General features: G+C 39.0%; 1 protein-coding gene across 1 annotated transcript in view; it reads left to right on the forward strand.

Annotated features, from left to right (window-relative positions):
* Positions 1-342: 342 nt before the first annotated feature.
* Positions 343-19,405, forward strand: part of spidr (scaffold protein involved in DNA repair) — a 42,149-nt gene continuing 23,086 nt past the window's right edge. The window contains exons 1-10 of the mRNA XM_061732469.1: positions 343-527; positions 1,882-2,043; positions 2,178-2,232; positions 2,574-2,780; positions 5,090-5,232; positions 8,037-8,272; positions 8,886-8,986; positions 10,430-10,649; positions 15,067-15,265; positions 15,889-16,130. Coding sequence (XP_061588453.1) covers positions 468-527; positions 1,882-2,043; positions 2,178-2,232; positions 2,574-2,780; positions 5,090-5,232; positions 8,037-8,272; positions 8,886-8,986; positions 10,430-10,649; positions 15,067-15,265; positions 15,889-16,130 — 1,625 coding nt within the window. The 5' untranslated portion in view covers positions 343-467. The remainder of the gene's footprint in view (positions 528-1,881; positions 2,044-2,177; positions 2,233-2,573; positions 2,781-5,089; positions 5,233-8,036; positions 8,273-8,885; positions 8,987-10,429; positions 10,650-15,066; positions 15,266-15,888; positions 16,131-19,405) is intronic.

Below are 19,405 nucleotides of genomic sequence, written 5' to 3' on the forward strand. Positions count from 1 at the left end.
AGTCAAATGCTAAGCATGACTAATTTTTCTAATTTCTCACCAGAATGGGAATGGATAACTTTTTTTATGTTTTAATGTGAAATATAAAGATAAACTATAGCTGCCAGATGTATAAAGCTTGTTTAATCTAGTGATGGAAAGTTTTGTTGTATTGATGTTCACATGATTTCCCCGACAAAATGCGTTTTTTTTTTTTTGTTTTTTTTGCCTTACCAAAGTAATACATATTCAAAGATCTAAGGCGCATGACTTGAACACATGTACGCTCGTTTTGATCAAATGTTGTGACGAACACAGGCAGCCCGCCCGCCTCCGGCTCGAGCTAATATTAAATGAAACGGACCCTACCACAGCTCAAGAGTGTTTATCTTCTTTTTCCTGTTAGCTTTGTCTGCAAAGTAGGGTCACAAACACCGACAACTTAACAGAAACTTGAGAGATAATGACATTTCACTATCTGACGCTGTATGAGCAAGGCACTCAAGAACAAAAGTAATTTAACTTTTGCCACCATGTCCTCCAGAAAGGTAAGAAAGCCGCAAACCATCCAGTTAATGCTAAACACAGCAGCAAGTTGAGGCTGATTTATGGTTCCGCGTTACACCAACGCAGGTCCTACGGCGGTGGGTACGCTGCGACGCACACTGTACGTTGTGCCTCGCCGCGTAACCTACGGCGTAAGTTCTGCGTCGATTTAACGCGGAACCATAATTCAGGCTTTAGCTTTAATGCAGTTACCCGGTTTTACCTCTTACTCAAGCACAGTACAACCACATTTACAAACAGTGGATATAAAAAGTCTACACAGCCCTGTTCAAATGCCAGATTTTTGTGATGTAACAAAAAACGACAGCAAGACAAATCATTGCACAACCTTTTCCACCTTTAATGTGACCTATAACCTGTACAAAACAAACTGAAACCTTTAAAGGGGAATAATATGACATGAAAAACGTAAAAGAACGTGGTTGCACAAATATGCACACCCTTAAACTGTTACTTTGTTTCAGCAGCTTTGGCTTTTATTACATAACTCAGTGTTTTTGGTTTGGAGCCTATCAGCGTGGCACATCCCATCTTCAGATCACCCCACAAATGTTTTCTTTTTCTTTGTCTGCATATACAGGACTGTCTCAGAAAATTTGAATATTGTGATAAGGTCCTGTTGTTTTCTGTAATGCAAAAATGTCATACATTCTGGATTCATTACAAATCAAGTGAAATATTGCAAGCCTTTTATTATTTTAATATTGCTGATCATGGTTTACAGCTTAAGAAAACTCAAATATCCTATCTCAAAAAATTAGAATATTCTGGGAATCTTAATCTTAAACTGCAATATTTCGGCTAAACGGCTTGCAATATTTCAGTTGATTTGTAATGAATCCAGAATGTATGACATTTTTGTTTTTTTAATTGTATTACAGAAAATAAAGAACTTTATCACAATATTCTAATTTTCTGAGACAGTCCTGTATATTAATGGTTAATACTAAGTTTGGTAAAAACCTAAAGCATATATATGCATTTTAATATACAGTGTGAAAAAGTGTTTGCCCCCTTCCTGATTTCTTATTTTTGTTTGTCGCACTTAAATGTTTCAGATGGTAAATTCAATTGCATTGTACATGTTATAGGTCACATTAAAGGTGGAAAAAGTTTTGAAATGATTTGTCTTGCTGTCATTTTTTTACATCACAAAAACCTGCCATTTGAACAGGGTTGTATGGACTTTTTATATCTACTGTAACTGTGTACATAGCAGTAATAATTTGGCTCTTCTGCTAGAATCCGGTGAGAAAAAAATCCATCAAAGTATTTACCTAATATGCACAAATGTTTTTAATTGCCCCCTGTAACCTGTTTGTCTATCCTCGTTAGCGTAAAAGATACTCCAGGGATGTAAAGTGTGTCTTCTTTCCGGATGAAGTCGAACATGGTCTCCAGAAAGCCGACAGAGACACAAAATCAATTTCGTTCGTGTCATCGGCCAAGAGCTGGGAGAAGTGTGGAGACAGTTTTTTGGACACTCCAGCTCTAAAGGTTGACACAAAGCGTCATCATGGCCTATCTAACATTCACATAACGGCCTCATGATATCATCAGCTACCTCTTTGTATCAATTACTTAGTTACTTAATTTTGCTGATGGTTTTATTACTTTTTATGTTTTTTCAGAACTTCCAGTCACCGAAAAATCTGTCTGCAGTAAGGAAGTTGGCTCCTGCTTTAGGTAAACTGTTAAATTATGCAAATGTATTAATTTTATTAACTCTTTTTAGAATGGGCATTAATACCATATTTTATTTAAACAAACTGAACAATATATTTCACATACACGTTTAATCTATGAAGCCTGTGTATTCAATCTCATTAGTTATTAAATGCTTACTTTTCACTATAGGTTTCACAGTAAAGTACCTAAAAACAGATGTCAAAGCTTAGATCAGGCCCAAAGTCAGGATGAATTTCTCTTCATTTAGATAATTTCTGAAGTTAAAGGATTATGTCTGCTGTTGTTATCATGGATTCTGGAATCATACTGTATTTTCCCTTTCTGTTTGGTTTCTTCAGTGCAGAGCACTTCCCCTCGCAGTAATGAAGACCCTGTTCACATAACGTGGAGCTCCAGTGACACAGAAGACTCTGAAAATGAGAACCAGGAGCAGCGTCAGTCCAGAGTTGTTTCACTGCAGCAACGGCGCTCCTGGAGACCAGGCAAACCCACAGCACCCATTCAGCTCAACACAAGCAAGCTCAGCATGCTCACAACTGAAAAAGGTATGTGTTGGGGGTTCCATTGAAGTGCTTTTCTTTTTATGATCATAACTCTCCTAGTTCTCCATGTCCTTGTAAATCTCCATATCTCGTCCTGCAAGACTTCTCTTCAAAACAAACCAAGACTAGCTCGTCTTTGAAGAACATGGACATTAACATCTTTAGTCTTTGAAAAAGTATTGCGGTTGCTGCTACCAAAAATAGTCAACAGAGGATGAAGACAGTGAATGATCATTCAAATTATTATTCAGAGACAAAGCCCTTATGTAATGCAGTAATGCATAATGATTCATTAGTGTTATAGCACGACTACATTGTATTAATAAAACCAAAAACACCTGGAAACTAGATTTTGACGACTTTATAGATGGGCCGGCTATGTCACACTCAGTGGTGTCAGCGATGTGCAAAACGTGTTTCCATTACACTTTGTGATTAACTGGAGTATCAACACATCTGAAAAACCACCTTGTGAAAGCGTAAAAAGGTTTTTGTAATATTTTTCGACACCTTGTGTTTAGAGATATGCTGCTGTTTTACAATGAGCAGAACAAATCTTTCATAACCTGTAATTTTTTTAGTTCATGGGAAGCTTTTTCAATTTTACCTTTTTCAAAAGTAAATCAGTGATCACAACTTACATAATTGCATTAAAAAATACAAATAAATCTATGCCAGCAAAACACACGCACACGTCAGAGAGGGATGTTAACTATTGTTCTTCCTTTTAATTATGCTTTTTTTATACCATTTAAAAACTGACTGTAAGAATTGCTGCACTTCAAAACCTGTCTGTTTCCATGCGTGCTTGTATGCAAGATTTCACTTTCCAAAAGTCATATATATATATATATACCGGTATATATATTATATATATACTATGAAGTCAACTATATCATGTGATTTTTGCATCAGTGCTACTGCAAAAAAAATGCAAGTAACAAACAATATCTGACATATGATATGTCTTCCCGTTGCACTTTCAGGAAACTTTTTTTTTTCAAAAGTAGGCAAAACGGACACTGCAGAATGACACTTGTATTGCATGGTGTGTTGTGTACCACTAGGCCAGCCCACATCTATCACACAAACATCGACGCTGCTTTCTAATTGATTCCACTTAAGGCTCAAAGACTCAATAAAAATAATCCTATGGTTCATATAGATACCTTCCAAAGAGAATGTTATACATTTTCTGCTCATCACCAGTCTACTGAAAATGCTACATGAAATGTGATTTTTGAAAACTTTTTTTATTCTTCTTTAAGTATCTGTCTTTTCTACACAAAGTGAGCACATGTTTCAAAAATCTTTCAAGATTAGGATCAATAATACACTTATTTTCAACCACTGTGCAGGAGTTCACTAGGATGCCATGGGAGATCATCAGTTCTGCTGAAAAAATTATCAAATTTCACTTAAGAATTAGTGACAAGCGGAGTAATAGTGGCAGCAATGAAATGTGCATTGTTGGGTAGCGATGGACCGTGGGCAAACTTGAGCATGTCCAGTTGCCTTTGTTAGGCACTCAGACATAAAACACATGATGCAACTAGGCCAGAGAGAATGAGCTTATTACTTGGAATGTCACATTGTGAGGATGCAGTCACATAAACTGAGCTGAACCGTGAGTTGAACCGTGCTTCGGTTGACCCAGTTTCCCTCGCTCGTCGATGCTCACATTCATCCGCGTTGGGACTGCATGTAGATACCTCATCGTGTCGTTAACAGCTGTTTGTTAACTTGAAGTGCTCGCTGTCTCAGAGAATCAGCACAAATGGTGAGCAGCAGAGAGGATGTGAAGGTAACGCGGCAGACTGTGACTTTTTTTTGTTTTTCTGGCAAGATGCAGATCTTGATTATTTAGATTATGCTGCTAGGTCTTTAAATAATTGTTGCTAGGAACTGTTGCATCTACATGCCATGCTCTCATTGTGTAAATATCCTTCTTCACGTGCATGTGCTACTGTACCGTGCCCATGTGTACCTCTTTCAATCATGCCAGAGAACAGGAATTCTGCCATACATGAAACTGAGCACTAACACAAGCTGAATAAACCAGGCAATCCCTTGTAAAGCTCAATCATCTTGGAAAGTTGAGGTCCACATAGAATTATCTCAGTTATTCAGTTGGCTTGTTTCATGAATCTTTGATACATAATGGCTGAGGAGTCCGTGTTTGCTGATAAACACTGAAAGATAAAGTTTGCACTTTTAATAAAACTACAACTTAATCTCCTCTGATTTTTGTTTTGTCTTTTCCTTTTGTGGTTTTTTTACTTACTTACTCTTCGTGTCTCTCCTTTCTTCAGATGACCTCCCTGTCATAAACACAGACAGTGATCCGGATGACTCTGAAGAAGATGTTGACAAATACAGTGGACAACAAATCTCTGACTGTGAGTCGTCCTCCGCAGATGAAAAACAGGAAGACATTCCTCTGAAATATGAAGATGTAAGTGAATTAAGATGGTATACGTTAACTTTATTCAAACCAGCTGCACTGCAAAAATTGGACTTGTATTAATGCATTGAACTGGTGTCATAGATTGGTAACGTGACCCACAAACTGTTGTAAAGCAACACGATTCCAGTTGTTTTACTTGTGATACAGTTCACAGTGGGTCTCACTACCAAGACTGCAATTTGTATTTGAAGACACTAGGTGAAGCTATAATCCCTCAAAAGCTCTTTAGTTCAACTATCAGCATCGTCCATATGAACAAAATGACTAATTACTGGCTTTTGTTTATGCCTCTTATGAGTATTTATTTGATTTCTGTGTAAGTGCCGTTCCTGGTATCCAGGAACTGACTGTATACTCTCCACCGCAGAAATCACATTTAAACCTTGTCTTTATTACAACTAACACAACCTAGGTACCTTTTGTTTGCAGCTTTTTTGGGTGCACTGTTTGAGATCCTTCATTTAATCGATAAATAATATTCATGCCGTCGCATTTCATTTGGAGTCACCTGCCCTCTCTCTCTCTTGACTTGATTAGTTTTGATTGTGTGTTTATTCATGGCACCACTAGGTGGCGTATGTTCCACTCATTCTCTGATGGACCGAGGGGGTTGACAGGCACTGCATCCAGCACTTTCTCGAATCAGATTATGTTCTGTCAAAGTTCACAGACTGAGGTAGCAATAAAACACTGGGTTAATGTGAAGGTGTCTGCTGACACCCATCCAAAGCAGGTCTTAATACCATCCATGCTCCACTGGCATGACTTGATACTCTTTCTTGCTTTTGAGATAACAGAAATTTCATTTTATCCTCTAGAACTTCGAAGTGCAAAGAATTATAGAAATCAGAAGATTGTAGGGCTGCACAACTGAGAAAATAAACATTTAACGTGCCACATCTATAATGTGTGAATTGAATGAACTAAAGTGTGAGGATTTGTAACCATTTTTTGGTCTTAGTCTTAAGTAGATTAGATGTTTGGGTCTTAAGACAGCGTTTTTTCAGTGGGCTTACCAAGCTGCTTTTTTTTGTTTTTGTTTTTAATAAGTTGCCAATTGACAAACTGATGATAATGATATGCTCACTCTTGGGTCTTTTAAAGTGTTCACGTTAAGAGTCGGTCTATAGTGGACCTGCGTGTACACCGCAGATATCTGGACTGACTGTTCCTTCTTTGAAGCCATCAAAAGCAGTGTTTGTTGAAGGCAGGGCTGGCATGGAGAGAATGTACAAGGAGTGGTGAAGGTGTTGTGCTCAGGTTCCCCCCCCCCCCCCCCCCCCCCCCCCCCACACACACACACACACTTGCGGTGTTCAGTATCTGCAGGGCACATACAGATACCAGACCAGTGAGATGTAAGGAAGTTACTCATATAAAGATATTTGCTAGATAGCGTTTTTATTTTAACGACATCATAATGCAAAATAATGTTAATATGGTGTCTGCTAATACCTACATTAATGAAACTCTGAATAAATGTAAGAAATCAGTCACTTTTGAAGAGAATTGAATTTGGAGGCCGTGTGTTAAAAAGGAAGTGTATTGACAGATTAATATCCGTCCTCCAGACCCAGTTACCTCCTACTTCCTCTTGTCACAATTTAATTTGCTGCTATCAGCTTTCTGGGGTCAGAGAAGATTTAAGGGGTCCTAACAGCAGGCTTGTGGTCTGAAGTACATGAAAAGGCTCATTCTTAGTGGTCTTTCTTCTTCTTTTTTGAATATGAGGTACTGGAAATGGAATTGAACTATTACCGATGTTAAATTATTTTATAAGGAGCGCTTCATCATTATCTATTGTATTTTTGATAAAGTTCACTAAGAGGTTGAATTAAAATGACACAATATGTACGCCAATATGGACTTTTTATTTGCTGCTCGGAAAGCACGCTTACACATTGGCAATCAGGCTGGATCTAGCAGAATTCAGAGAGCCAAATTCCAGATACGAGGCATAGTTTATTCCTCCAAATACATTTGTGACTGACTCAGTTGGAGTTTTTCTGCCAGATCTCTGTTTTTGTACTTGCTGTTGAATGTGAACAGGCGGAGCCATGAGCACAACTTTTGATTTCAAGGCCAGAAAGGATAGCCACTTCCCAGATATACCGTAGTGTGCTGCTCGGCCATGCTCCTTTAACATCTGCGCTTAAATGGGTCAACAACCTCCACTACATCAGAGCAACAGCAGGACTATAAACACACTTTTACTACTGTTTGTTCGGGAAAACATGAGAGTAGATGAGGCTTCATAGATCTAAGTAGTTACAATGCTTTCAGTGCAGGGTGAAAACATTTTTGAGCCAAGGCCAGGAACATAGTGTTCCTTTTTCTCTGTAGCTGGTTAGAGTGTGACGTCTGCTGGCACGCTGCCCAGCAGGGTCAAGTTGATTCAACTAAGAGAGCACATTGGCTGACAGTGCCTGGTATGCTGGTCTTGTCTGCACATGACAGGAACTCAGGTTTCTTGGATTTTTCCATGTGAACAAATTCCCTGAGGTGTAGTGAGCAGTGATACAGCAAAACGTTTGTTTTGTTACTGTATCTTGCAAATTAATCAGTCTGACAGTGTGCCAGTGTACCGCATCCACCCAGTGTGTAATTTAGTTTGTTTGTTTTTTTTAATTACTCATTATTCACTAACTCCTGGCCAAGTCGCTTAATGCATTTATCATCAACAATATGATACATAATTTAACATGTTAGTTCAGTAAAGACACATTTCAGTAGCTGAACTTTTTTCCTGAATTTATAACTGATCAAATGAATAATGAGTTTGTACTGCACAGGTGAAAGAGCAAGAGATCTCGGCATATGGGAGTGATGGAGAAGATATTGGCACCACTCTGACCTCAAGCAAACTGGACTCTGAGAGCTTTCCTCTCCAAGCTGGAGAGGGCAGCAAGAGGTCAGTCGGTGACTGGGTGAGATCGGCGCAGGCAATGATGCAGACGCCTCAGAAGTCGATTGACAGGCATCCCAAAACCCCAGAAGACTCCGCCAAAAAGAAAAGAAAGCTTCTGAGGTGTGAACTATGTTCATTTTATATATATAAAAGTTTCGTGAAGCACCAAATATTTATCATTTTACTTTTAACGGGAGAACTCAGGGTACTGTTGACGCCCAGGCTAGATTTCAAAAACTGAAGCATCATCAAATCTTCAGAAAATCAGTGCTTCTCATAGGCAGCGCCTTTCAATCATTATTATTTTCGTTTTAATTATGTGCATTTATAAAGTGGTAGACTTTTTACAAGGTGTGTAAAGGCTGCCATACAAGGAGGTCTGGCATTACTTCATCACAAGAAGAAATAAAAGTCAAGAAAGAAGCAGAAAACATAGTGCTCTCTGCCAGGTGACAGCCAAAACTTTGATTGCAATGTTTCCACTGCAGAAGTGACGATGAAAGGGACACCTGGTGTCATAATGTGGGTGCTAAATGTCGTTTAAGCCCACTAAATCTGACAGATGGCTATCTGCAGCCTTTGGCAGGTTGTTGTCTGCATCGCAAAATCTCTTATTTCTCTTTGAAACAAACATTTGTGCACAAGCCTTGGTTAGGTCATATGTGCTGTGTATGTTTATCATATTACATCATCTGCCTTCTGCGTGTGTGTATGTGTTGTGTTTATTCCACAGTGGAGGTCTGGCAGAGAGGCTGAATCGTCTCCAGTGCAGACAGAGGTCAGCTATCAGTTTCTGGAGGCATAAGTTCACCTCAGCACCAACAACCACAACAGGTGATCCACATCACACACAAACCTCCATATGTAAGAGATTACATCTGGATCTTGAAGGCCCCTCAGTTATTTAGATTAACAATGAACTTTGCACCGTTATGAAGTTGGTTAAAGACCATCTCAAAGCTGACTTTTCTTTTTTAAACATACATGTGATTGTATGGAGGGGCCACGCTAAGGAAGCGCTGGCTATAATCCGATCATTGTGGTGCTGAACTGTGAACTCAGAATGTAGGTGACAGGAAACTGCTTGCATAGTACTTCTTCTTTTTTTTTCCTTTTTCCTTTCCGTGGTGTGCGTTCTGTAGTTGTTTCCTCATTATTGGACAAAAGCATTCTTGAAAGTGACAGTTGATTGTGGAAAAAGACAACAGCAAATTCAGCTCAGAGTCTGATTACCGCAAAGTAAAAGGCTTAAACAGAAGGTGAAAATGTGGAGGTCTATTGTCACTTGGCCTCAATTCTACATCTAATCGATATTTTCTTTTATTTATTTATTAATTTACTTTTTAGAAGAAAAAATATTTAATCTCTGCGTCACGCTGTCACAATGTTGAAGTCGTCTTGCTAATCTGAGGATTTTTGAAAATATACTTTAAGCCTATAATAAAGAGTTTAGAGTTTAGAATTAGGCTTTTTAAAGGGAGGTTTGTTTATTTGCATCCGTTACATGAGTTTAACAATGTTGCCTGACTAGGTCACACTGTTATATGACACCTGTTTGTCTTTTGCAGTTTGATTTGTTATGTAAGCATGCTCACATATGGATGTGAAATGTGAAATAGTTTCTTGAGATTTTTGCTGTGCCAAAAATGTATCAGCAGGGTGTTCTCAGCAGATTTGAAATTTGGGATCCAAATGTGCAGTACAGAAAAGACGTACTTAAATGACATGTTTGGACAAATGCATGTTAAAACTAAATGACTCTAGCAATCTCGTTGATGTGATTAAAGTTCTCCCTCCGGCTATTATCATCCAAAAACAATGAACTGTGTTAACTCTGCCCTCTCATGCTGTAATTTGCTAAACTTGGTGCAGTCAAGTTCATGCACCAGTGTTGAATACAGCTGAGCGGTTCTCTTATTTCAGTTTGATTTATGTCTGCAGGGCATTGTCACAATTTTCTCCTCTTGATTATCTCTGTAGACTTTTATGGTTCAAGCTAAATGCACGCTCAGCATTGTGGTGAAATTCCAAACATTTGTACAGTCACCCACTGGGATTTACTGTGTTTCATATCCAACTCAGCAAGTATTATCTTTACAGATATGCGGTAAAAATGGCTCTGAATCTAAAAGTGAATTACTCTCGTAATGCGTAATGAGTCCCAAAGAGAGCAGCAGTCCGTGAGATCACGAGTACATTGAGTACACAGACACACAAGCACATGCACGCCACTCAACAGACACTCAACATCTGTGTTGTTGTTGCTCTGCTCTCCAGTGGACAGGCCTGGCGTGCTGGTGCTGGAGGTGCTGGAGGTCCACGAGGAGTGCAGCATGCAACTGGCGCACTGCGAGCACCATCAGCCCCCCGGAGATGACCTCCAGCACAGTAACCCCGTGTCTAAAGAGACGGCCCGTATGCTGGTGTTATTCAATAGAGAGACGGCAGCCCAGCTGAGTCCTGCACCCAGAGATATCATCCACATATACCCACCCTGGTGAGAGGATGCACCATGAGTCATTTTCTGCACTCGGATGTTTTCCTATTGTTTAAAAAGCATATGCAGAGTTTGATAGAGATGAATGAAATACATTTTTTAAAGGATAAAAGCTCTGGATTTCAGCAGTCGAGTCAGATTGGTTTGCATGAGTATATTTTCCATTGCAACACATAGAAAGGGAAAGTTGTGCACATGATTAAAGTAGAGAGATCTGTCTTCTTCTCTCTACTCTGCAGCATAGTTTAGATGCTAAGACCGGAAAAGAAATTAACCTGGATTGGCATCAACTAGCTCTATTACCAAACTTGAACAGCTGTGTGGCCCAACTCAGTTAAATTGCCCATAAACAGTAAATACAACATTCATTCATTAATTCATATTCCATACCTGCTTCTAAGTTTGCGTTATCACAACTTTTTCCAGTCTATTGGTTCATCAAAGTGGGTATTTGTTGCAGTAGATTAGTTGCAAAGTGTTAAAATGACGACCAGCAAGTATCAACTGCAGGAAACAGTGACTGAGTAATAGACATCATTTTTTAAGCTTGGAGAATTCTCTATAGTTACAAGCTCTCATAGATGTTTAGTTTTCTTATTTTGGTTATTCGTTGCTTTTCCTCTGTCTGTCTGAAAGTAAAAACATGCTTATCACAGTTTTGTAAATGTCAATCTCAAACTAATTTGAAAAGGCACAAAAAACTCACTACTGTTATAAACCACATAAGATGTAAGAGTTCAAATGATAAGCTCGGACCCATAACAGGAATTTCAGATAAATATGACAGTGTCTGATTGAATTGATGAATAAATTAATTCAGTTTTAACAAGAATTTTGAATTGGAATACTTTTTCTGAAATAGAAATAAAAATGAGCCGGGTTGAGTTGATAACTTGGTTAGGGGAACAGTGTGTTCAATTCCAGTTGTTTTTAGTTTTTCCTCTCTAAAAAGTGCCCTGGCCAGTAATCAAGACCTGCCCAAAAAGACTCAGTTCCAGGCATTTATGTCATACAAGGTTGACGTTACATTACTAAACTTAAAATGAAGTCAAAAGAACATGACGCTGAGGAGGCAATTGGAAAGATGGAATATTGCAGTTATTCATGTGTAAAAACCTACGTTTTAACCATTTGCCCTTTTGTGAATGTTAGCATTTAATATTTGGAGCTCACTAAGTAAGAACTACAGGTCCAGATGTAAGGAGCAGTGCCTGACATGGCAGGGCTGGGGAGGGGGGGTTGTTCTCAGGACTGTTTTGCAGTTGGAGCAAGGCAGCAGTTGACTCCAGCTGTTGGGAGTTTGGGTTGAGTATGCTCTGGAATATCCAGGCTGGCGGAAGAGCAGGGGCCTCCTCAGTGCTCTGACGTCACAAACAGCTCCAGGGAATGCTTCACATTCCTCTTCCTGGCAGTAGTTAGGTCATTTCCAGAAAGCTGGGGAAAAACACAGAAGGATTATTTTCTGGAGCATTTGGGAGTAGAAAGTGGAGGGAGCCAGAGGGCTGAGATTGAAAACACATGGTGGTTTGAGAGTATCTTTGGCTTTAGCACCACTCCTTAACTGCTATATGCTATTTCTGTGAAAAAAGTGAAGCCCATTAAATACTCTATTCACTTTTGTTTGGCTTGTGAATTGTAAAATTATCTTCATGTAAATTGCTCTCAAATGTTTGCAGAGTACTTAGAGTGCATATTTCAAATCAATCATTATTCACCTCAATAAAATGTAATTTACTCTTAGAAATACACTCATAACTATGAGAAGCTGATGGCAAACCTAATATTCTCTAAAGACAAATAAATGTATCCTTCTTTTTACATTTTGCAGTTCAGGCCTTAATGGAAAAATACATAATTTAGAGGACCAGAACGTCTAGTAAAATTCCTTTATCAGTTTCCTGTGTGACGCTGGGGGGAGGCGCTGTTCAACTCCCACATAATTCCTGCAGAGTAGGTTGGCTCCTCCCACCTCCCACGCCTCGTTGTGAGTGGGCCGCGGCCTGAGCGGAAATACCTGCAGAGATTATTCACGCACAAACCGTGACGGAAACCGCCAGGGCCACTCCTTAACCTGGCTACCTGTATGATGATGACAGCTGCCCACTCACCTGTTGACAATGGGGTCACAACTTCCGGCATGAGTGTTGTACTGGTTTTCCTGAACAGAATGTCTTGGTCTGAGAAGATGTTTATAGAGAGGAGGATTTTTTTTTTATTTCACGATTGCTGATCTGTTCTAATCTGAAAACGTCACTGTGGGTTTTATGATGGCACCAGGGTGTGTTTTGGGGCTTTTTTTTTTTTTCTTTTTTTTACAGCTTGTTCTTGGTAGTCTTAGAAAGATCATAATAATACCATGTGGGAATTCTTTGTACTGCAGAGCTGTCAGAACAGCTAAATGAAGAAATTAATACAGTGATAAAACAAGTATTCTACTAGCAGTATTTCTATTTTAATATGTAAGCAGCACTTTAATGTCATGGCAGGTTAATAGCGAACTATAACTGCATTACTTACCTGTGATGTTTATTTTTTTAAATACATAACCTTTTATTACGTGGTAACTACCAAAGGAAGACAGCTTATGACTGCTGACCTCAATGAAGGGTTTGGCTGTGAAATGAGATGCAACAGTTTTTTTTTTTTTAAACAACATGATAAGAATATTAAAATAATACCAATTAAGTGCAGGATTTGTCTGAAATTGTATGAAATGCAATTTTGAAAGTGCAAACAAGAGTTTTGGCAGGGGTTATTATTTTTAAAAGCTGTCAAACTCGCAGTTAATTTATTTCTAGATGAGTCACTAATATCTGGAGCAGCATGGCTTGATTTCAGCTTTTTCTCAGAGTGGCAAACACTGATGGTGTTTATCGTCTTGCCTGCAGGCACTCGGTACTGGGAATGGAAATGATGCCAGGATATTTGCCTATTGTGGTATTGGGCGATAATATGAAAATAAATATATGTAATTACATTTTCTTTTATTGACGTGGTGAAAAAAAAATCAGTTCATTAACTCCACTGTGGTGCAGATGTTTGTGGTAGTCCACTGTCTTCTATCTACATTCATGTTGGTTTAAATTATTATATAAGATCATTGTCTAAAAGTTATTTATTTTATTTTCTTGTGATGGTTCCTTTGAAAAGTATTTGCACCATTTTCATAAAAAGACTCAGGGACTCTCAGTAGAATACAAGAATAATCACAGTAACAACTTCCAAATCATCTTTAATTATTTAATTAGTTTTATTAAAGTTACACTTAATGTATAAAAATAAATAAAAAATCAGGTAACTAAGTTACCTGTTAAGTTTTTCCTCTTTATTCTTTAGGTTAAGTTTAAATTTTTATTAACGTTTGATTTTTCTCCCTCTGCCATCCGCACAAGTCTGAGAGCGTAAGTCTGAGACACGCTGTGACTTGTGTGGCAGTTCCAGTCACTGAGTGCACTTGGCTGTGAATCAGTGGTAAGCCATCATCACGTTATTATCTGTGTTACATGTGGGAGAAATCAACTCCTAATTCTAACTTGGAACAAAGAAAGCGCTGTAAAAACTTCTGGCTGTTATTCAGTTTCTTTTATTCCCAGGCTTGGTGCACTCAGGTGTTTGATATGTACTTCGATGAGCTGGAATAACGAGGGGCTGAACATCTCCTACTTGGCACAAACATGGTTAGCCGAAGTCAAGCCGGTTACAGTAAAAGGACAGTTGGGACATATATAAAATTTCATTTCAGCCTCTTGGCCGTTTTTAAGGTTAAGGTTAAGGTATTTTTCCTAAATTGCATCAAATTAAGAAAGGCTTTTCAGCCAGGCTGAACAGTGCTAGTGTTTCCTTTTGAAGAACCTCAATTAAATGGAAAATGTATCTTTTGCCTCACTTAAAGGAGGACACGTACATCCGTTGTGTTTGTCAAATGCCTCGGAAGATGTTAACATATTTGAAAAAGTGCTTGAATGTTGGCATAAAGTGAACAGACCTGTGGAGGAGGCTGGTAGGAGGCCTTATCTGAGTTTGACATTCAAGCATTCTTAAGCTGTCAGACCTCCTACATGCGTGCAGCATGTACTTTGTTTTATTCTAAGTGGGTTTTTTTTTTTTAAATGTTATCAGCACAATCGCAACACGATCTCTGTACCAATACTTAACACATGATCAATGTTCAAATTCTTCCTGCTCCTTTCTGGTTCTGGAATATGTTTTTGATTGTGTTGTCATTTTACTTGCTTGCTTCTTTTCTTTGCATATTTCCATGACCAGAATAAATAAAAATGAAATGAAATGAAATGAAAATTCCTTGTCAAGTCAGTTCACCAGTTCAATTAAAAACTTGCAGTTTTGACGTTTATTGTGCGACAGATGTGATGTATAGTGTTTTGGGTCTAAATTCATAAACCTAATGTCTTCACAGGCAAAGTCTTTCAGTAGAGGGCTTCAGCTGTCCTGTCATTCTGAACACACACTTCAGTCAGAAAGTCTTCTCCGCCACCAAACCAGCCGACATTTCCCTTCCAACGGTCCGACTTTCTGCAGCGAGGCGCATGCCGTATTATTTGGGGAAAACATTTGGACAACTAGATGGATGCTGGACCACGGAAGAGAGCAAGCAGGTGTGTATTGACTACTGCTAGAATCAAGGGCCTTGCAGTCAACTGTCGGCTCAAATTTAATTGTATTTGTTGCTGTAACTTGAAGGTCTTGTTGGGCATTAAACATGAGTTATTTGGAGGTTCAAATTTCTTTCTGATACTGAAACCAAAAAAGGTAATTTGTCCAAGAGATCAACAGATAAGCACTTAATGACAGCATTGAAAGGTTTTGCGCACAGTGGTTTGCGCACAGTGGTTTGGCTACAAGCCAGGAGGTGCTGCTCGGGTTTAGTTTCCATGCAGAACAAATATTCAGGAGCCTCGTGTCAGCATTCTCTGACCTCATACTTATCAAATCACAGGTGCACTTTTGCAGAAAGCCATTTTTGACACAGGGTTTATCATGATAACTTGATATCAATCGTAAGCAAGAACAATAATAAATATAATCAGGGGAGTCTCTAACTAACTGCAGCATTAGCTTCTGCAGTATTGTAGGTGATGAATTTGCATGTAGTTTTCTGATCTATGTGCAAATGCAAGTAAATCATCAAATTATTGTGGAAGTTGTTGAGAAAAATATTTCTAATTAAAGTAGATCAGACTTGATCAGTCAACTGTGTGGTTTACCCCCCCTCTTACAGGCTGCTGCGTCTGATGCTCTATGCAGTTACGGAGGTTCAAGAGTTTTGATGAGATCCTGCGTCTCTCTTCTGGAAGCCATAGAGGGTCTTGGTCAGGCTGGAATTGTGGAGCGGGATGTGGAAGTGGTTGTCCAAAGGGTTTATTCCATCTTTGTAGCTCACAGCTCTCCTGTCTCCATCAAACATGGAGTGTCCCTTCGGTCGTCTGCTGATCCTCCTCCTGCAGAGAAGACCAAAACCAGGTATTGGTGGACCGGGGAGGGGTTGGCTTTATCACCTCATGCCAAAAGTAACTGGGGGGGAAAAAAACAATGTTTAATTTTTTTTTATATGCTCTTGTTACAATACAGTATACATTTTTATTTCTTTTTAGTCAGAACTGCATCCTGGTTTCCTTGGTTTTGCATGCTTCTCCTTCATGCCATGATGTGTCTCAGTGGCCGTGCTATTGTTCACAGAGCAGGCCCCACAGAGTGCTCACACTGTCTCCAGCCATATGGCATTGCTTGACAAAGGACACAAACATTTCTAATTGAATCCAGCCCCCCTGTGAGTGATCCCAGCCAATTCTCAGGAAGGACAGCATGATGTTTTCAGAATTTTGCGCAGCAGCGAATCAAAGCTGAATTAGTGCCCACTCATAACTCCACTGGATGGAACAGACTCAAAGGATTTGCAGTATTTTTTTAACTGAAATTGCAAAGAAAACTAGTTTTATACTTTATAAGAATCTAAAAATGAAATTACTCTCCGTTACTGCAAAAGCTGTTCAACTGTGAAATGTAGTCAGATCTGCTTTTATTGGAGAAGAATTTCCTGCTCAGTGCTGTGTATTTTGGCCTCAAGTGACGTATCATATTTCAAGACCTCTATCATTTACTACAGAAACTGACTGTCCATGCAGTGCTGGGAATTCCACAATTCTCCTCGCAACGGCTTTACTTTTTTTGTTTCTGATGCCAGTGACAAATTATAGATGCTAGTGGTTGGGATTTATTTTTGATTTTAGCCATGATGCCTTTCTTAGCGACATTTTGCACGTTCACCAGGGCACACACACCACTTTTAAGATGATACATTTTTACCAATATTGTCCTCTATTGTGGGTGTGTATTTGGCTCTGAGACACAAAGGTAGAACATTTTTGTTCTGACTCTGTTTCGCCTCAGGAGGTGAGGTAGTAACAGTGGCAAAACATAGGAGCGATGAGCTCTGTTGCATTAAGACCCTCGGTCGTGGAATGTGCTGCTCTCATCATCTACATTCTTGTCACTCAAATTATTCTGTGTGCGGTGTGTAATCTGACACACCGCGTAAGCTGACGGTGCATCCTCTGATTGTTCTGTTTAAATTTCCAAAGGGAAACAGTGATGGTTAAAAGAGGGGACGTTTATTTGCAGCCATGTGGTCCAATAACTGTGTTTCCTTGACGTTGACCTGTTGTTGGTGGGGCCTAGTGTTTGAGGTGAGGGTTGGGGACTTGGTACCAAACCCACATAATACGAGACAGTTTAGTAGGTAATATTTATATTGTAGGATTAGTTTTACAAGAAGAATTTGTTGACAATCAAAATCCTCCCAAGCTGCAATGATAAAGTTCCCATGAGTTCTGCTTGTGTTAGTGCTCTTTTGTTTGCATGGGGAGTGATTTTACAGGTAGGATTGACAACCTTGCCAAGTGAAAGGTAATGAAAACACTGTTCTCTTTGACTTAGATCAACAACTTAATCCAAAACCTGTGTTTCCCAATCCTGGTCCTCAGGGCACACTGTCCTGCATGTCTTAGATGCTACCCTGCTTCAGCACACCGTGATACAAGTAGCTATGTCATCAGCACAGTTTTCCAGACCTTGATGACAAGCTAATGAGGACCGTTAAGTTGAATCAGGTGTATTGAAGCCGGGAAACATTTAAAACATGCAGGACGGGGTCCCAGAGGACCAGGATTGGGAAACACTGCTCTAAGCATTTTAGGTTGTGTTCCTCGCTTGCAGGTTGGATCTGGCTCATCCGTCTGTGATGCTCAAAATTTGGTTGTGAAATGAAAATGGTGCTTAAAATCACATTGTATGTGTCTATAGATCCTGCGGAGGATGACCTTTGCAACATCTTGCCTCCTGTGGAATTCACTACAGTTTGATCTTTTTTATTTAAAAAAAAAAGGATGATTGGAACAAAGATAACCTGGAAGAGGGAAATTTGCATCACATCTCCGTTTGCTTAACATGCTGGACTGGTGTACTTGGAAAGTCTGTTAATCAGCCCCCCTCTGATATATCAAGAGATTTATTGCAGCCCTTGAAACATGCTTTTATTTAAATCTTTTTTTTTTTTTTTTTTTTTCAAAACTCAACATTGACATATTTTTTACATTAGCAATCAGCTGCACATTTACAGTGGGTATTATTTCTTTTCTCTTTCTTTAACCCCTTCCTAACATTATACTGCAGTGTACTGTTTAGGAAGAGACTGCTTTTAGCAAAATATGACAAATCAACATTTGGGATAAGGTTCTTTAAAGTTTTCCTTCTTAATGATCCTATGAGAGGTGAATTCTCTTTATTTTTCCTCGCTACCAACCACAAATGCACACTCCCATGTCAAGCTCTTTAAAAATGTCAAAGCAATTTTTCACATATTTTATTTTCCATCTGTTTTAACGATCTCATCTGTCATGGCCTCAGTTCCTGGAGTGTGAGGAAATGGTATCCCTTTTTTCATTTTGGGAGAAAATTTGTCCCATAGTGAAAATCTGGCTTACTCTTGGCTGTGGAAATCTCCAAAACTGTATATGGAATAACAGTGGCAAATACTGATTATTAAGGCTCTAAACAACCCAAAAGCAAGAGTCTCTGCAGGATACTATGGAATCACACTGATCCTCACCCTGTAAATTAGTTTTAAAAACTATAGATGACTATAGCAACAATAATAAATCACATCCTCAATTTATTTTCCATGCTCTTCGCATAGCTGGTGTGTGGTGCTGCTGTAGCAAATGATACAGATGAGAGGAGACCCAAGCAGTGCACTAAACTTGCAATCCGAAATAACAAAACAATGACGTTTGAGAGACTACAACATTCTGTGAAGCTGTGAACAGCTGGCAAAGCAAGTGAAGGAGAGCTGTCAAGAAGTGTTTTTCAAATAAATTACATTTGTTTTGGATTGTTGTATACCATAATATTTTGGAATATCTTTAACATATACCATTAAGTTCAGACATTAAGATAAAAATAAGTAAGCTTCCTGTGTTACAGATTTGTGTGGTGATCTGTGTGTGTGATGTTGATGTATTTAACAAATAAGTGAATGTGCCTTTTGAAGAAAGTCCGTGGAGTATGACCTTTAGTTTCCTGGCCCTCCCCTGCATGTTGTTTTTGTCCTTTGCTGAGTAATAAAAAAAAGTATTGGTTTCTCTAAAAATGGAGGGGCCCTGGGGCGCTCTGTGGTGAAGGAAGGGGAGCTCTGGTCAGCTGATAAACTAACTGACTAAACAAGCAGCGGTCGTAATGTG

This window comes from Cololabis saira, chromosome 10, assembly GCF_033807715.1.
Source record: "Cololabis saira isolate AMF1-May2022 chromosome 10, fColSai1.1, whole genome shotgun sequence".
Taxonomy (NCBI): Eukaryota; Metazoa; Chordata; class Actinopteri; order Beloniformes; family Belonidae; genus Cololabis; species Cololabis saira.